Consider the following 20,404-nt stretch of genomic DNA (forward strand, 5'->3'; position numbering starts at 1 on the left):
CTATTGTTAGTCAAGGTCTCCTGAGGTAGTATGGGCTGAGGCTAGAAACAGGAAAGGAGAGGTCACCTTATTGGGAGTTTTTTATAGAGCTCCAAATAGTTCCAGAGATGTAGAGGAAAGTATCGCAAAGGTAATTCTGGATAGTTAATTCAGATAAATGCGAGGTGCTGCATTTTGGGAAAGCTAATCTTAGCAGGACTTATATACTTAATGGTAAGGTCCTAGGGAGTGTTGCTGAACAAAGAAACCTTGGAGTGCCGGTTCATAGCTCCTTGAAAGTGGAGTCGCAGGTAGATAGGATAGTGAAGAAGGCGTTTGGTATGCTTTCCTTTATTGGTCAGAGTATTGAGTACAGGAGTTGGGAGGTCATGTTGTGGCTGTACAGGACATTGGTTAGGCCACTGTTGGAATATTGTGTGCAATTCTGGTCTCTCTCCTATCGGAAAGATGTTGTGAAACTTGAAAGGGTTCAGAAAAGGTCTACATAAATGTTGCCAGGGTTGGAGGATTTGAGCTATAGGAAGAGGCTGAACAGGCTGGGGCTGTTTTCCCTGAAGCGTCGGAGGCTGAGGGGTGACCTTATAGAGGTTTATAAAATTGAGGGGCATGGATAGGGTAAATAGACAAAGTATTTTCCCTGGGGTCGGGGAGTCCAGAACTAGAGGGCATAGTTTTAGGGTGAGAGGGGAAAGATATAAAAGAGACCTAAGGGGCAACTTTTTCACGCAGAGGGTGGTACATGTATGGAATGAGCTGCCAGAGGATGTGGTGGAGGCTAGTACAATTGCAACATTTAAGAGGCATTTGGATGGGTATATGAATAGGAAGGGTTTGGAGGGATATGGGCCGGGTGCTGGCAGGTGGGACTAGATTGGGTTGGGATATCTGGTCGGCATGGACGGGTTGGACCGAAGAGTCTGTTTCCATGCTGTACAGCTCTATGACTCTAAGTGATAATCAGTCACCGTAAGTCATTGTTCATAGCCTCCTGCATTCCCACCCTGGCCTCCCAGTCAGGCTTCAGGGCCTGATCTGTACATTTGAAGAAGGACCACAGTTGGTTTTCTCTTCATCTGCTCTCTCAGCGTGGGTTAAGACTGGACCCTGTGGAAATGCCAATAAGACGGTGTGGGTTTGTGCCATCACCCATTGGAGCTGCTAGGATCAGTGGAACGGGGCAGGATTAAAATTTGAGAGTGTCTTACAACAGGGGAAACGGATCGAAAAGTGGTTATTTTTAATTTCCTGTATTTTTCACTGAAGAGGTTTTAATCTCCTGGCTATTTCTTCCCCCCCCCCGCTTATTTCTCCTTAGCACTTGTGATGTGTGCACGTAGGTGTAGGACGCAGTGAGGAAAGAACGAGCGCAGAAAATTTTATTCATATTCCACCACCAGGAAGAAAGAAACACCCGAGCAGTCAGTGACAAACAGGGTCCTTCTAGGAAAAGTGATCTTGTGAAACATTGTGGCTGGAGCTCTTGATTTAGCCGCAAAATTCTGTCCCTCAATAATAATGTGACCCTTTAATCAAAGCTCTCCATGTACAACTTGCTTCTGTGTAAAGCACACAATTTCTTTGTTCTGTTGCCTGAGCATTCACAGTGCAGTTGTTGTTCCTTAATTTCAGTTTGCGGACTCTTGCTCAGCAAATTAGACTGTTGGAACTCCTCGGTATGCCGTGATTGTAGGGTCGGTGCTTGGTGGTACCACCTCGACACTGTCAGGCCAGTAATCACACTGAAATGGTTAGAGTTTCAGAGGCTGTCAGGGCTAGCTGTGATTGGTGAATCAAACCTGACCATTGGCAGCAGAAACAGCTAGAAAAGCAGTCTGTCTCAATCACAATCAGCCTGTGCTCCAACTGCTCATAGGGCACCCATTGGGATCTCATATTAAATGCTCAATATTCCTACATTTCTCAAATGTTTCCTTTAACCTCAACTGTTACATAATCCCCTGACTATAGTGTTGTGCATATAACTTTGAGGTATATGCACAAGTGCAGGGAGGTGGGGAAATGTGTCAAGTACAGGAAGGTGGGGATACGGGTGAAGTACAGGAAGGTGGGGATATGGGTCAATTACAAGGAGGTAGGGATATGGGTCAAGTGCAGGGAGGTGGGAATATGGTCCAAGTACAGGAAGGTGAGGATATGGGCTAGGAGCAGGGCGGTCGGAATATGGGCCAAGTGCAGGGAGGGGGGGATATGGGCTAGGAGCAGGGAGGTGGGAATATGGGCAAATATAGAGAGGTGGGGATATGGGCCAAGTGCAGGGATTTGGGGATATGGGGATATGGGTCAGGGGCAGGGAGGTGGGGATATGAATCAAGTGCAGGGAGGTGGGGATAAGAGTCAAGTGCAGTGAGGTGGGGATATGGGTCAGGGGCAGGGAATGGGGATATGGGCCAGGGGCAGGGAGGTGGGGATATGGGCCAATTACAGGAAGGTGAGGATATGGGCCAGGAGCAGGGCGGTCGGAATATGGGCCAAGTGCAGGGAGGTCGGGATATGGGCCAAGTACAGGAAGCTGGGGATATGGGCAAATATAGAGAGGTGGGGATATGGGCCAAGTACAGGAAGCTGGGGATATGGGCTAATATAGAGAGGTGGGGATATGGGCCAAGTGCAGGGAGGTGGGGATATGGGCCAAGTGCAGGGAGGTGGGGATATGGGCCAAGTGCAGGGAGGTGGGGATATGGGCCAAGTGCAGGTAGGTAGGGATATGGGCCAAATTTAGGGAGGTGGGGATATGGGCCAAGTACAGGGAGGTGGGGATATGGGCCAGGGGCGGGGAGGTGGCGATAGGGGCCAATTACAGGAAGGTGAGGATATGGGCCAGGAGCAGGGAGGTCGGAATATGGGCCAAGTACAGGAAGCTGGGGATATGGGCAAATATAGAGAGGTGGGGATATGGGTCAAGTGCAGGGATTTGGGGATATGGGTCAGGGCCAGGGAGGTGGGGATATGGGTCAAGTGCAGGGATTTGGGGATATGGGTCAGGGCCAGGGAGGTGGGGATATGAATCAAGTGCAGGGATTTGGGGATATGGGTCAGGGCCAGGGAGGTGGGGATATGGGTCAAGTGCAGGGATTTGGGGATATGGGTCAGGGCCAGGGAGGTGGGGATATGAATCAAGTGCAGGGATTTGGGGATATGGGTCAGGGCCAGGGAGGTGGGGATATGAGTCAAGTGCAGGGAGGTGGGGATTTGGGCCAAGTGCAGGGAAGTGGGGAAAAGGGCAAATACAGGGAGGTGGCGATATGGGCCAATTACAGGAAGGTGAGGTTATGGGCCAGGAGCAGGGAGGTCGGGATATGGGCCAAGTGCAGGGAAGTGGGGATATGGGCTAAGTGCAGGGAAGTGGGGATATGGGTCAGGGGCAGGGAGGTGGGGATATGGGTCAAGTGCAGGGAAGTGGGGAAAAGGACAAATACAGGGAGGTGGGGATATGGGCCAATTACAGGAAGGTGAGGTTATGGGCCAGGAGCAGGGAGGTCGGAATATGGGCCAAGTACAGGAAGCTGGGGATATGGGCAAATATAGAGAGGTGGGGATATGGGCCAAGTGCAGGGAGGTGGGGATATGGGCCAAGTGCAGGGAGGTGGGGATATGGGCCAAGTGCAGGGAGGTGGGGATATGGGCCAAGTGCAGGGAGGTGGGGATATGGGCCAAGTGCAGGGATTTGGGGATATGGGTCAGGGCCAGGGAGGTGGGGACATGGGTCACGTACAGGAATGTGGGGATATGGGTCAGGTACAGGAAGTTGGGGATATGGGCCAAGTACAGGGTGGTGAGGATATGGGTCAAGTGCAGGGATGTGTGGATTTTAGTTTGGGATTATGGTCGGCATGAACTGGTTGGACCAAAGGGTGTGTTTCTGCGCTGTGTGATTCTGTGACTACATCCTTAGTTTCCAAGGAAAACTGATGTAAAGGGTGGAATTTTCCCTGGCCATTGGGCACAGCCTCAGGGGCAAACAGAGAGCGGCAAGTTCCCAGCATGATCCCCCCCTCTGTCAGTGTGCCCCAGGATTTGTCAAAGTGAAGGGAGTCCTCTTGAAGCTGCCAGGTAAATGATAAAGAAGCAGTCGTGTCTGCTGAGGAGCCAAATGCTAACTGTTCTTGGACAAAGTTTGGGATTTCCAGCCACCTTTCCAGGTCTGCCGTCAAATTGTTGGGGTTGTTGAGGACAGTCCACAGAGGGAAGGGCTCCTCCGGTGACACTGACAGACTGGGAAGACATTGATCCTTGAGACTGAAGGGCCGCAGCCAGGACCAGGTGGGAGACTGGTGCTCCCAGCCTCTCAGAGAATGCTCTCCCTGATTGACAGGTGATTGGTAACTGCTTGGAGGGAGATCTGTCTGACCTGACAGTCTCTCACCTTCAGCTGGCCTTCCCAGCTTCCTGTCTCCCCCCTTGGGACAAGATAGAGAGCGACATGAGCTTCTATGGCCTCACTTTCTACCTCCCCACGTGTAGAAGTTATGCCAATGGCTCCCGGAGGAGCACCAGCCACCTTCTCCTTAGCTTCCTGTCCCCTCGAGAAGGGACATATGCTGGGGTTGGACTGGAAGGAAGCAATATGCCAACGTGGGGCCTACACCCAGTCGATCAGCTCTCTTGCCATGCCTGAGGCCTGGTTAGCCCTAAGGGAGTCAAGCTCTCCAAGCCATTGTGCAGCTTCCTGGAGTACAACCAACTTCCCAGAGAGGCAGGCACTACCAATGTTGTTAAAGGGCCTGTCATTGGAGGATCAGGCCCCAGTGCAGTACACCACCCTAGCACACCACTACCCTCTTCTCTACCTCTTGCCAGCTGTGTGTTCTCTTGCAAAGAGAGAAAGGTGAGAGTTTGTCTGGAGTGGAGTGGGGCGCACAGTATTTGTGGAGAGTGGCCAAGATGATGAGGGTGAGTGAATGTCTGTTGTCGAGCTGCAGAGGGAAGATTGAGTGCAGCTGAAAGGTGTGTTGTGCTGAGTATGGCTGTAAAAGGGCGGTGGTAGAGGGATCACAGAGTATGGGGCAGCCTCACACACACCTTTCCTGCCCTCCCATACTGCTGGATCCTCTTGGTGAGCTGCCGTTAGGTTTGAGGGAGCACCCTTCCGTTGTGGCCACTTCCATCCATGCTCCTTTGGGTTGGGAGACTGTTGCTTCGGTGCTGTCCTTGCAGGGGAGAGCAATTCACTGCAGTCTATTGATCTCAGACAAAACGCCCAGATCAAAGCTTCCTTGATCAGTCTCCTCTCCCACTCTGTAGGTACCACAGCTTAAAAATTCTGCACAGATGAGCTTCTCCATACATGCCACTGCCCTTTTAATGAGACATTTTTCCTTTAGCACAATGGACAAATTGTCCCTCACGCCCGAGTTGGGTCAGGATGCAGGCTGCTAACTGGCTTTCTCCACTAATGAATGTACAGGAAAGGCTTAGGGTCCAGACCCAATCTTTGCTCCTGGGCATTAAGGCAATATCTATTCAGTACCTCAACCATTTCAACAGCATTTGTTGTCCAGGTTGTTCTGCCATAGCACGCGTTTCATCAACACGAATTCGCTGTTTAACGCAATTGATGAAGAGGAGACACTGTTTCTGAAGCATGCACGTGTAAAATGTGCGATTACAACGCCAACATTTTAAGTGCTATTTCTATTGTGAGATTTTTCAGTAATGGAGAGTTGCACAAGAAGAACTTTCTGTATACTTTTCCAACTGATTTATTAGCGATCCTATCCCTATCTTAGTTCTCCTTTTTATTACTTATGTGCTCAAGAAATACTTTACTCTTTGCTTTTATTTATTTTGATATTTACCCTTCATGTTTGCTTTTTGCCAATTCATTGTTTTCCCTCTGAGTTTCTCTCCTGCGCTTATATCTTACCACTTTGGAACTGAGATGAGGAGAAAAGTCTACACTCAGAAAGAGTTGTTGATCTTTTTTCGTTCTTGTGGGTGCCTCTTCATTGAGTGTATCCAGAACTGATTTTTATTTAGAGGCTGGAGGATTTATGAATATGTGCATGGTACAGAAAACTTGTGAATAGGTTAAAGAATTATCCATGAGTCGATTAAGTAGAGGAGCAATCTTGAAGGGCTGAATAGCCTACACTTCAAGGTAGCGTTTGACTGAGTGAGGCAGTGAAGAGCGTTAACAAAGCTGACATCGATGTAAATCGGGAGCAAACTCTCTGCTGGTTGGAGTCACACCTGGCACAAAAGGAAGGTGATCGTGGTTGTTGGAGGTCCGTCACCTCAGCTCCATGCCATTCTGCAGGAGATCCTTTGGCCCAACCATCTTCAACTGCTTCATCAATCAATGGGAGACAGCGGTGTAGTCGTAATGTCATTGGATTAATCATCCAGAGCTCCAGGCTAATGTTCTGGGGACTGGAATCCCACAATGACAGGCAGCGAAGTTTGAATTCATTAAGATTCCTTAAAATCCATTCTAATATATCAAGTGTTTTCGAGAAAGAAAAGTGACTGATTTTATCGGGTCTGGCTTCTGTGTAGTGCCTCCAGACCTTTACTATGGTTGGCTCTTAACTGCAGCCTGCAGTGATCTCGAGTGCCAATCATTGCAAAGGCAATTTGGGATGGCCAACCTGAGACCTGCATCCCAAGCAAGAATTATGAGGGAAGGCTTCCCTCCAATCGGAAAGTCAGACATGGGGATGTTGGCCAATGATCGCACAATGTTCAGCACCATTCATGACTCTTCAGATACCAAAGCAGTCCAGGTTCAAATGCAACAAGAACTGGGCAATATTCAGACAAGTAGTAGGTGGACATTTGTTCCACATGACCATCTCCATTGAAAGAGAATGTAACCATATCCCCATGCGCCCAATGGCTCTACCATTTGTGGACCCCCTATCCGTAACCTGGGGAACAAAATTGACCAAAGACATAACTGGACCAACCAGTTTAAAAAAAAACTGTGGCCACATTTGTGGTTAATTTGTTCTTTTCGTCAACAAAATGAGATATCCCTGTGAAACCCTTGGTCAAGACCGAAAATGAAAGCTGAAACCCCAGTTATTTCCTGAAAGAAATAAACCACAAGAATTCATGGTTTAAAACAAAGTCTACTATAGAAAGGTGCAAGCTGACATGCAATACCATCTTTGCTAACCACCCGTACTCCTGTTGGACTATAACCTGGTGTTGTGTGATTTTTTTTAAAACTTTTTTTCTGGTAGAAGACGTTCATCAGATTTCTCTTCATTTTTCTTATTGGCAGAACCATCTTCTTTCCAAAGGCTTGGTCTTGATGGAAGAAAAAGTGAGAGTCTGTGAAGGTTGGTACGAAGTCTGTAAAAAGCCTCATCCAGGGCAAAGCAGCCTGTTCGATTGGCACTCCATTCACCGTCTCCTGCTCTCAACAGAGTAGCAGCAGTGAGGACCATTAACGAGATGCACTGCAGCAACTTACAGAGGTTCCTTCAACCGCATCTTTCAAACTCACAGCTCTTATCACTTAGTAGATGCATGGGGGGGCACCAGCACCTGAAAGGTCACCTTCAAGTCACACCCTGTCCTCATTTGGAAGTGTATCAAGGTCTCTTCATGGTTGCTGTTCAAAACCCTGAAACTCCCTTTCCTAGCAAGTGTCCTTGCAGCCCTAGGACTGAAGCTGTTCAAGAAGGCAGCGTCTTTAGGGCACACGGCAATGGGTAATAAATTCTGGTCTACCAACGATACCCACATCCCGTGAACAAAGTTTTGACAAAAAACGTTAGGGGCTGACATTAATGTTAGAAGTCGCACGACACCAGGTCCAACAGGTTTAGTTAGAATCACATGCTTTTGGAGAGCTGCTCCTGGTGTTAGGTGATTTTAAATAAACCTGTTGGACTATAACTTCCTGTCGTGTTACTTCTGACCTTGTCCACCCCAGTCCAACTGAGCACCTCCACATCACGTTGTCCGCTAACGGCTATTTCTCGGACTGCATGAATTGATCAAGAGTTTAGCACAGTCTGAGCCTTTTAATTCAGTCACTGGACTCATAAACAAGAAATAATTCCAATAATTGAGCATTAAAGTGCCATTTTGGTCTGCTGCTCACATTGCTTAATCCAAATTGGATAATTTAATTTATTGTGTGAAAAATTGGATTCTGTAATGAAAACCGATGTGTACTTCATTTAATATGAGGCAACATGAGGTTACAGTCAAGCACAGGAGCATTATTTTGACCATCTGAATGGAAGTTAGCCGTTGTTGTACACCATGTAGTGTTGCTAAATATGCCCAAATCTCCAGGGCATTCGCCTCAACACCGAGCTTATTGACTTCAGTGTAAGCATTTGGAAGGTTAATATTCTTTGAGTCAATGTTTAAATTGGTGGTGAGATGAATACGTACTGAATGTAACATGAGCCAGTAACCCCGCCCAGAAGCATAGGGTGAATGTTCCATTTTTGTAGCTAACTGCTTGTAGTGTTGGAGGGATTCTCACCATGAGCCCCAGCGAGATTTTCCACCATACCTTACCAAACGTGTCTCGTTAACTCCCTATTCCATTCCTATGGTGTCCCTTACATCCAGTTCCAGCCATACCTTAGCACCATTCCCAGAACAACCTGTTTGGATATCCACCACTGCCCCCCCCACCCCCCCCACCCCCCCCCCCCCCCCCAATTCCCCTTTCCACTGAGTAACTGTGGATGGACTCAATGGACTGACTTTGACCTTGAGTGACCTACCCAGAGGAGAAGTGACCAGACCCCTGAATGGTGCCTGTACATTCCATCCTAGCCTCCCCCCCCACCCCCCCCGCCGACTGCATTAGCTCTATCCCCGGACTGGCCTCTTGGGAGCAACATGACTATTAGCCATGGCAGAGGCATGGAACCCTGATCAAAGACTCTTCCCCTCAACCCAACTGGATGCCGGACTGTGGCCAATCACCTGGTAATGGGAGGCTGCCCCTGACCCACTGTGACAGCACTGATGGGTAAGCTCCATGGACCTCAGTGAGGACCACTCCCTGAAGACACTGAGGCATGGCTGCTTGCTGGCTATACACACCGTGTGTGTGTGCGTGTGTGTGTGTGTGTGTGTGTGTGTGCGCGCGCGCGTGCGTGCGTGTGTGCTGTGTGAGCTACTGGAACGTGACACACTACCATACAGTGCACTGTTGACCCCCTATCACTGAGGACTGCTGAGCAGCTATCAGGCTTTGTGACCATGTTAGTTGGCACAATGGTAAACCCTGGATCATCCAAGTAGGCACTCAGTGAAGAGAGTAGTGAGGTGCAGCCTGGTCCAGTCCATGGACTGGGTGCCTGTCCCCATGCAGAAAGTGTCCTTTCAACAGCCTTTCAGTGTCCACTGTCGATAGCCCCGCAGTGAGTATCTATGCTTCCTAGGTGTGCTGCAAGTGGTCGGAGATGCACTACGATAGTCATGAGGGGTTGGCAGATGTCAGATGCCAAGGTCTGTGGCCAAGGGGTGCGCGTGGCTGGTGCTCATGGATGGTGGCTGGAGATGCTGAGCAACCCAGGGTCTCCTCAGAGCATCCAGCGACGAGCTGAAACCTCCAGGTGCCCGCTCTGACTCGCACCTGGTGAACACTCGACAGTACGTTCCCTCAGTCCGTTTGGTGGGAGAGGAGGCTGCTTGCTGATGAGGCAGGTGGTGACATTTAGCAAGCTTTTAAAACCCCTTTCTTCGGCATCTCACCACTGCCTAGCGGGAAGGTCGTCCCCCACTTGGTGAAAACACAACGTGTCCAGCCAGATGGCTCCCGATGTTGGGATAAGCCTCACCGGATCCTGCCACAAAATCTTGCAACTTGGCCCAGCCCTCACTGAATAGACAAACATCTGGATCTCAGGGTGCTCCATCGATCAGGGAGTTTACAGGGAAGACAACAGGCAGGATTCGGGCTGGAGTCAGACCACGGGGAGCGGGCTGTAACTAACTGAAGAGTTGCAGCCTTTGCTGTGTGAGCACAGAGTTGGTGAGCTGCTTTACAGTCGGTCCATGGTCAGCTGTGATGATTAGGGCTGGATGATTATCGCCAATGTTATGGCCCAACTCCCTTCTAACCATTGTGATCGCGAGGGTCACTGTTTACGAACAGACAAACTGATCATTATGATTGAATGTTTGACTCCCAGCAGCAATGACAGGAGGAATCCCACCGTTTTCTCACTCCCAGCCTCTGGTGACCAGCTGCATTAGTCAAATACTGAGTGGGTATTTTAATATGACCGCAAGGCATTTGGGATGACATTAGAGTCCTCGTAACAGCTGCCTCAATCACTTCCACCCTATCAGAATGAGTTGTTGGTCTCTGTATTATGTATTAGGTGGAAATTTCAGAAAGGCTCATGTTCTATCCCCTCCTGTGGGGAGAAAACCCGTGATCCGTGGGAATTGTTTGTTCCAGAGAGTCCATTGGAACGGTGGTGACACCAGTCGAGCTGGAGTCGGAAGTGTTCCTCTGAGGTTGAGGTTAGGAAAGGACAGCTTGCACTGACATTGCACCCATCACGGCCTCAGGATGTCCCTCAGCACGATGTACGCAAAGTGGAGTGCAGGTGCCACCGAAAAGTAGAGAGCGGTGCAGCCCAATTTACACACAGCAAGGTGCCACCGAATTGCAGACGTCTTCAGCACAGAGCGAGGCCATTTGGTCGCCATCCAGTCTTCTCCTGCTTTCCGACCTTTGGTCAACAGCTTTGTAGATCGCTGCACGGCAAGTACTGGGTCAGTGATTTGAAGGTTTCTGCCTCCAACATCTGTTCAGGCAGTGAGCTCCAGATCTCCACCACTGTCCAGGTGACAACCATCCCCCTGAAACCCCCATCTAAACCACCTACTTCAGACCCCAACTCTACACCTCCGCATTATAACTGCTCAACCCTTATAATATTCTCCACTTCAGTTAGATCTCCTGTCCCAAAGAAAACAATCCCAATAGTTTCCTCTCTGCTAAAATCCTCCAGTCCGGGATGAAGCTTGCTTGACATGAACGTTAGCCATGTGATGTTTCCCACTAATCACCATTGATGCCTTTTGCCAGATGTTTGTTTTTTTGCTTTTTAGGTGAAAATCTTTTGGAAGCTTTGACAAATAGTTGGGATAATTTCTTCACTGAAATCCTGCCCATGTTACAAGCCATATTTTACCCTGTGCAGGTAAGGAAGGATTGATTCCAGATTATCTAACACCTTTTCTACAAAAACAGCATCCTTAGTATCCATGGTTCAGATTTGCTGGTGCAGTGCTGAAAATCCTACACCGCATTTTACACTCAGGAATGTTCCAGCCTTCTGGACTGCAGCACAGTGGCTCAGTGGTTAGCATTGCTGCCTTGCAATGCCAGGGACCCAGGTTCGATTCCACCCTCGGGTGACTGTCTGTGTGGAGTCTGCGCATTCTCCCTGTGTCTGTGTGGGTTTCCTCCCACAGTCCAAAGATACGCGGGTTAAGTGAACCGGCCATGCTAAATTGCCCATAGTGTTCATTAGGTGCATTAGTTAGGGGTAAATATGGGATAAAAGGGTAGGGGATTGGGTCTGGGTGGGTTACGCTTTGGAAGGTTGGCGTGGATTTGTTGGGCCGAAGGGCCTGTTCCCACATTGTAGGGATTCTAAGACTTAATATTGAGTTCAATAATTGTAGGGCTTGAGGTCATGTCCTTACCCCCAACCCCAAAAAAGCAGGCCTTGTCATCACATGGTCTGCTATTACACATGACCCATTGTCAGCTGCTAACATTGCCCCAGACTGGCCTTTACCCAATCCTTTGTCTGGCCAACTGTTTTTCTCCCCCTTTGTGCTCTCTCTCCACCTATCGGTTAATCTCTCCCCCCAACCCCATCCTCTACACACAAAAAAAATCCTTTTTCTAGTTACCATCAGTTCTGAAGAAGGGTCACTGGACCTGAGATGTTATCCAAAATCTGCTTTCTCTCTCCACAGATGCTGCCAGGCCTGCTGAGTTTTTCCAGCAATTTGGTTCTGACATTAATCCAGTTACCTCCCCTTCACAGCTTATTTTCTGACCTATCATTTACAATGCTCTCATTGGTTGTGCAGCCACAGTATTCTGTGGTAAAGAGTTCCAAAAAGGTTCCCATGCGATTGACTGAAGAAATCTTTCCCCATTTTGGTCCCAGATGGCTGATTTCCTAATGCCCCCGTGTACTGGATTCCCCAGCCAGAAGAGTTATTATCTCAATATTGACCTAACAGCCCCATCAATAACTTTGTGTCTTTCAACTAGATCTTCCCTCTTTCTTCAAACCTCCAGGGCATATGGAGCTGGTTGACTCGATCTCTCCTCGCGGGATAATGCCTTCATCCCCGGGACTAGTCTTTGTTGCTGTCTGTTGTCAGAGAGAGAGAGTACCAGCGTGAACCTCCTTCTCTGGCTCCAGCAGCTTCACAATGCTCCTGCTCGCTAACCAAACCAGACCAGAGAAAAGCTGAAAATGTGTTGCTGGAAAAGCGCAGCAGGTCAGGCAGCATCCAAGGAGCAGGAGAATTGACGTTTCGGGCATGAGCCCTTCTTCAGGAATGAGGAAGGGCTGATGCCCGAAACGTCGATTCTCCTGCTCCTTGGATGCTGCCTGACCTGCTGCGTTTTTCCAGCATTACATTTTCAGCTCTGATCTCCAGCATCTGCAGTCCTCACTTTCTCCTCAAACCAGAGAAAAGCTGAGCTGGGAGAACTGGCCACTCCCCTTGCATTGTACAAATGTTTATTTTTTTTTAAAAACCTGAAAGCCTGTTTCTTGAGGCAGTATCTGTTAGCTATAATCAAGCTGACCCTAAAACCCTTCCAAGCCCAGACCTCTTGGAGTCTGTGTTTATTTTGTGACCTCCTGAAAAAAAGGAAGCCAGGGACACCATAACCTTGTTAAAGGAGCATCATGGTCACACTGTCCACAGTATCCCATGCCCCACCAAACTCATCTCTGCATACCTCGACACGGTCCTGTCCCCCTTAATCCAAGAATTTCCTACCTATGTTCAGGATACCACCCACGCCCTCCACCTCCTCCATGATTTTCGTTCCCTGGTCCCCAACGCCTTATCTTCACCATGGACATCCAGTCCCTATACACCTCCATCCCCCCCATCACGAAGGACTCAAAGCCCTCCGCTTCTTCTTTTCCCGCCGTACCAACCAGTACCCTTCCACTGACACCCTCCTTCGACTAACTGAACTGGTCCTCACTCTGAACAACTTCTCTATCCAATCCTCCCACTTCCTCCAAACCAAAGGAGTAGCCATGGGCACCTGCATGGGCCCCAGCTATGCCTGCCTCTTCGTAGGATATGTGGAACAGTCCATCTTCCGCAGCTACACTGGCCCCACCCCCCCACCTTTTCCTCTGCTACATCGATGACTGTATCGGCGCTACCTCGTGCTCCCACGAGGAGGTTGAACAGTTCATCTACTTTACCAACTCCTTCCACCCCGACCTCAAATTTACCTGGACTGTCTCAGACTCCTCCCTCCCCTTCCTCGACCTCTCCATTTCTATCTCGAACAACCAACTCAACACAGACGTTTACTATAAACCGACTGACTCCCACAGCTACCTAGACTACGCCTCCTCCCACCCTGCTCCCTGTAAAAACGCCATCCTATATTCCCAATTCCTTTGCCTCCGCTGCATCTGCTCTCAGGAGGACTAATTCCAATACCGAACGACCCAAATGGCCTCCTTCTTCAAGGACCACAATTTCCCCTCCGACGTGGTCGACGATGCTCTCCACCGCATCTCCTCCACTTCCCGCACCTCCGCCCCTCCAACCGCCACCAGGACAGAACCCCACAGGTCCTCACCTAACATCCCACCAACCTCCGGATACATCGTATCATCCCCTGTCATTTCCGCCACCTCCAAACAGATCCCACGACCAGGGATATGTTTCCCTCCCCTCCCCTATCAGCATTCAGGAGAGACCACTCCCTCCGTGACTCCCTCGTCAGGTCCACACCCCCTACCAACCCAACCTCCGCTCCCGGCACCTTCCCCTGCAACCGCAAGAAATGCAAAACTTGCGCCCACACCTCCCCCTCACCTCCCTCCAAGGCCCCAAGGGATACTTCTATATCCGTCGCAAATTCACCTGCACCTCCACACACATCATTTACTGCATCCGCTGCACCCAATGTGGCCTCCTCTATATTGGGGAGACAGGCTGCCTACTTGTGGAACGTTTCAAGGAACACCTCTGGGACACCCGGACCAACCAACCCAACCACCCCGTGGCTCAACACTTTAACTCCCCCTCCCACTCCGCCAAGGACATGCAGGTCCTTGGCCTCCTCCATCGCCAGACCCTGACCACACGACGCCTGGAGGAAGAGCGCCTCATCTTCCGCCTAGGAACCCTCCAACCACACGGGATGAATGTAGATTTCTCCAGCTTCCTCATTTCCCGTCCCCCCACCTTATCTCAGTCCCAACTCTCGGACTCAGCACCGCCCTCTTGACCTGCAATCTTCTTCCTGACCTCTCCGCCCCGCACACCCTCTCCAGCCTATCACCCTCACCCTCACCTCCTTCCACCTATCGTATTCCCAGCGCCCCTCCCCCAAATTCCCTCTCCCCTACCTTTTATCTCAGCCCGCTTGGCACACCAGCCTCATTCCTGAAGAAGGGCTTATGCCCGAAACGTCGATTCTCCTGCTCCTCGGATGCTGCCTGACCTGCTGTATTTTTCCAGCACCACATTTTCCAACTCTGGTCTCCAGCATCTGCAGTCCTCACTTTTTCCACAGTTTCCCATGTCTGGCTCCACCCATGGCCTGTAGAAACCTAGTCAGCACCATCACAATACAACACTGATGACATGACAAATGTAGTCAGATTCAGTGATGCTCCTCCATGGGTTTATCTGTGAGAGAAGGTCCAGATTCAGGCCCATCCTGGCCAGAGTGCTGGGGGCAGCTGAATGGAGATGACTCTTGGTCTTACTGCCCATGGCAACAGAGGGAGAGATCCACCATATATCCCCAGGGTGGGCACCTGCTGGCAGAGGCCATGAGGAGGTGCCAGGTGAGCAGGGGCGAACCCTCAGTTACAAAACCCCCACCATTGTTCACATCTGATAGTGAGAGCTTGATAATATCAGCTTGTGCCTCCCATCAAGGAGTGACTGCCTTTAGATTAGATTAGATTCCCTATAGTGTGGAAACAGGCCTTTCGGCCCAACAAGTCCACACCGACCCTCTGAAGAGTAACCCACCCAGACTAATTTCCCTACATTTACCCCTGACTAATACACTTAACACTATGGGCAATTTAGCATGGCCAATACACCTAACCTGCACATCTTTATGTTTGTGGGAGGAAACCCACAAAGTCACCCAAGGCTGGAATTGAACCTGGGTCCCTGGTGCTGTGAGGCAGCAATGCTAACCACTGAGCCACCATGCTGCCTTCTCAAGGTGAGGAGACAGGGAGTAAAATTGATAGCCTAGATTTATTGGTGATGACTGACAGAATTAATGATCACTTCTGTGTTTGCCCAGCTCACTAAACATCACTCTCACAGACACACACACACACACACACACATATATACGCAGACACTCTCTCTCATACACAGACATACACACAGACAGACACACACAGATACACAGATACTTTCTCTCTCTCACAGACACACACACATATATATGCAGACACACTCGCTCACTTTCACAAACACACACACATATACGCAGACACTCACTCTCAGACACACACACACGCAGACACACACACAGACAGACATGCATATATGCAGACACTCTCTCTCTCACAGACAGACACACACATATACGCAGACACTCTCACACACACATGCAGACACACAGACAGACACACACACGCATATACGCAGACACTCTCTTTCTCACACACACACAACACGCCGACACTCTCTCTCACAGACACGCAGACACACACATATATACATAGACACTCTCTCTCGCGCACAGACACACACATATACGCAGACACACACATAGACACACACACACACACACACATATATGCAGACACTCTCTCTCTCTCTCACACACAGACACACACATATATACATAGAAACTCTCTCTCGCGCACAGACACACACATATACGCAGACATTCTCTCACTCTCACAGACACACACACATATACACAGACACTCTCTCACACACACACATATACACAGACACTCTCTCACACAGACACACATATACGCAGACACTCTCTCTCACAGACACACACATATACGCAGACACTCTCTCTCTCTCACTCTCACAAACACACACACACATATACGCAGACACTCTCTCTCTCTCTCTCACAAACACACACACATATACGCAGACACTCTCTCTCTCTCACTCTCACAAACACACACACATATACGCAGACTTCTCTCTCTCTCTCTCTCACACAGACACACACACATATGCAAACACTCTCTTTCTCACACACACATATACGCAGACACTCTCTCTCTCACTCTCACAAACACACACACATATACGCAAACATTTTCTCTCCCTCACAGACACACACACACACATACACAGACAGGCTCTCTCTCTCTCACAGACACACACTCACATATATGCAGACTCTCTCTCTCTCTCTCTCTCTCTCTCTCTCACACACACACATTTTCACCTTTCACACAGACTCTCTCTCTCTCACACACTCACGCATGCACACACTTTCACACAGAAACACACATGCGCTCACAGGCACTCACCTACATATACACACACGCACACACACTTTCACACAGACGCTCTCATTACGCACGCACCCACTTTCACAGATACTCTCACACACGCGTGCGTGCACACTTTCACACAAACACTCTCTCACATACACATATGCGCACACACTTTCAACAGATACACACGCACACACTTTCACACGGACACTCACATACGTGCACACGTTCACAGTTTCACACTCACGCGCACACTTTCACACAAACACATACACGTGTGTGCACGTGCACACACCTTCACACACACACACACATACTTACACACACTTTCACATAAACTCTCTCTAACACACACTTACAGACATACACACACAAAAGTACACACACACGCAGATGCACATTCACTCTCTCTCACACACTGAGAGTATGGATTACTCTCAGTGCCACACGCAAATGAACATGGAAGTAGGATACAAACACATAAATTCACATACACTCTCTCACATAACACACTCTCACACACACATATAACAATTATGGAGCGCTATGGAGACAAGTCATTCAAATATGACTGTTCCTTAATAACCAAGGTCACTGTATTTGGCAACGCTGGCAAAAGGTTTTACTGCTCAGGCGCACAGGATTATTGGAACAGCGGTTATATGGGAAAGGAAACAGCTATGAATCTGTTTGAAGTGGATCAGTGTTCTCCCTCCCTGCATGGGGCAGTCCTTGGTTCTGCATTTAATCCCTGCTGGTGCATGCAAAGTATTTGGAGATGTCCACAAATCCCACCCTGAAGACAGGAGAAGCATCTGGATTTCAGCACATCACCTCGTGCCAGAGACTGCACTGTCACCTGGAAATCTGTTTGCAAGAAATCATCCATCCTGTCCTTTAATGGCTGCACTTCCATGTCACACTCAAGAGTCTTCCTGGTGGCGCAGGAAGCACACAGCTACATATTTGTTTTTATTCACCATGGGATGTGGGCATCACTGGCTGGCCAGCATTTAGGTTAGATTAGATTCCCTACAGAGTGGAAACAGGCCCTTCAGCCCAACAAGTCTGACCCTCTGCAGAGTAACCCACCCAGGCCTATTTCTGTCTGACTAATGCACCTAACACTATGGGCAATTTAGCATGGCCAATCCCCCCTAACCTGCACATCTTTGGACTGTGGGAGGAAACCGGAGCACCCGGAGTAAACCCACGCAGACACGGGGAGAATGTGCCCGAGCCTGGGGATTGAACCTGGGACTCTGGTGCTGTGAGGCAGCAGTGCTAACCACTAAGCCACCGTGCTGCCCGCAGTACCTATTTATTGCCTGTCCCTAGCTCACTTGAACTGAGTGGATTGCTAGGGCCGTTTCAGAGGGAACTTGAGAGTCACCCCAGTTACTGTGAGTCTGGAGTCACATGTAGGCCAGACCAGGTGAGGATGGCAGTTTCCTTCCCTAAAGGACATTAGTGACCCAGATGGGTTTTCCTGCCAATTGACACGGTTTCATGATCATCAGTAGATTATTAATTCCAGGTTTTTTTCAAATTGAAATCAAATTCCACCATCTGCTAGAGTGGGTTTTGAACCTCAGAATATGAGCTGGGTCTCTGGATTAATAGTCTAGCAGTAATAGCACTTGGCCACCACTCCCTCTTATCTACATTACCGTTTCTTAACAGGTTCTGACTGGGTCACTTGGTTGCCTGTTGTCATGTCCTTGTCACACAGACCCTTCTGTGACAGCTCTCTCTTGTCAATCGTGCCCCTTTGTAATGGGAATAATTCTAAATAAACCCATCGATCTGTCACCTGGATCAGTGCTGCACGTTGATAGCACAGCAGCTAGCAAGGGGAAGATGAAGGGAGAGGGGTTTGTGACTCAATAAGAATTGTTGATGCTCTCACCACTCTGTGTGGAGTGCATTAATGTAGCCACTGACCATGTCACCCTCCCTCCCACCATTTGAAAAATCCAATTCCTTGTTCTATATGGGAGTTGTTGTCTTGGTAATGACTCTTAACGCGTATCACGTTCCTGCGTCTGCGCAGCCTGTTCTTTTCGAAGAAATTGTGCACAACAAAACTGGCCATGTCATTTCCCGGCCCCAAAAGACTTGAAAGCTTTGTTCTGAAGACAGCAGCCCTGTGAAAAGCAGCAGGGGGTAACTTGGATGTTTTTCTCATTAGGGGCAGGAGCTCACAATCCGTCAGATGGCCTTGCTTGGATTCCGCGATCTGGTCCTACTGAAGGTAGACCTGGAGCAGGTGCTCCACCAGCCTCACACCAGTGTGCCTCCATCCATCACCCAAATGCTCCTAGTGCTTCAGGTGAGAGGCTGACGTCGATGGGCCCAAGTTCGGGCAGGCTAGAGCATAACCATCTACCAGGCCAACTGGCTGTTGTCTGTTCAGGGGCTTCGAGCTGAGGTGGTGCGGTTGAAGTCCAAGGCCAGAACGTGGACAGCGCCAGAGGGGTTTGTAGGTTGTGGGGCGGGGCCTGGCCCCACATTGTCATCAGCACGGAGAGAGGGTGGGGGGTGTTGGTGAGGGGGTGGCTGGGTTAGCAGTGAGAAATAGTGTGACCACATCCTGTACCCACGACCTGGCCCGACTCAATGTGGACCTCATGCACCATCCTCCCGCAGATTTCATGGAATTGTTCCAGATTCCTGAGGAGACATGGTTCAGGGCCGCTCAGAGGAGTCAGCAGCCATAGTCTGGGATGAATGTATCTTTTGTCTTTACAGATGCCCCAAATGAATGCGCTCCAAAAAAAAAAGTTTTCAAGGTATTAGTCATTCCCCCGTTCTGTTTTCTACACACCCCCTCCCCATGTTGGATCCCTGTATTCTCCATGCAAACTCACCCAGTATGAAGTTTAAAATCAGTGAGTCGTATTGTATGAATGGTCAGGTATTATAGACCAGACCAGATCACTTCAAAATGTATGAAGAAAGTAGCCTAGACCCTAACAGGTTTTTATTGTTAAATTGCTGTGCAATCCGACTGATCAAACTACTCGATGTTAAGCAAAACACAATTTAATGAAATGTTATAGTTAAAGTACCAACAGGAAAAAGGCCTTAGAGTAACAACTTGATTGGAAAACCTGACAGACTATTAGATACGGTAACTATTAATAATTAACTGTTCCAACATCACATAAACATACCCCTTGCAACCCAGCAGCAGAGAGAGAGAGAATAAAAAGTCAAGTGTAAATTCAGAGAGAGTAGGATCCAGGAGACCTTTACTGCAGCTTCCATCCCCGTTGAGACCCAACAGTAACTGCTGAAAGCTGACAAAAGTCCTTGATCTGTGAACGGCAGGCTGCTTCTATTGCTCCAACCTTTAAAAAACCCCCAAGACCTCACAAGGTGTTTATCCTCTCATAGACTGCTCGATACCTGTCCTCCAATCTCTCTCTAAAATTAACCAGAACAAAACACTCCTCTTGAAGCCACAGTTTTGTCACATAGGTCTATGACTGTATGACTTGAAGGAAGCATCCATTCATAAATCTTCCCGAAAGAAACCACTGCTCTTTCAATTCTGTCAATGTATCAGACTGAACTATTGTAACAGAAGCTTCATGTCACTTTCCAAATCTTCATCTCATCCAAAACTTGAGAAATGGAAAGGAAGAATTCAAAGAAAGATCAACTTATACTAATTAATGGAAACAAAAAATCCATCTTTACCTGTGGAA

General features: G+C 48.9%; 1 protein-coding gene across 3 annotated transcripts in view; it reads left to right on the plus strand.

Moving 5' to 3' along the window:
* Positions 1–20,404, plus strand: part of LOC140493403 (proline-rich protein 5-like) — a 133,701-nt gene that overhangs the window by 86,681 nt on the left and 26,616 nt on the right. For all 3 annotated transcript variants that reach the window (XM_072591800.1, XM_072591798.1, XM_072591799.1), the window contains exons 5-7: positions 7,247–7,304; positions 11,065–11,156; positions 18,883–19,023. In XM_072591800.1, coding sequence (XP_072447901.1) covers positions 7,247–7,304; positions 11,065–11,156; positions 18,883–19,023 — 291 coding nt within the window. The remainder of the gene's footprint in view (positions 1–7,246; positions 7,305–11,064; positions 11,157–18,882; positions 19,024–20,404) is intronic.

The sequence above is a fragment of the Chiloscyllium punctatum genome, chromosome 22 (assembly GCF_047496795.1).
Source record: "Chiloscyllium punctatum isolate Juve2018m chromosome 22, sChiPun1.3, whole genome shotgun sequence".
NCBI lineage: Eukaryota > Metazoa > Chordata > Chondrichthyes > Orectolobiformes > Hemiscylliidae > Chiloscyllium > Chiloscyllium punctatum.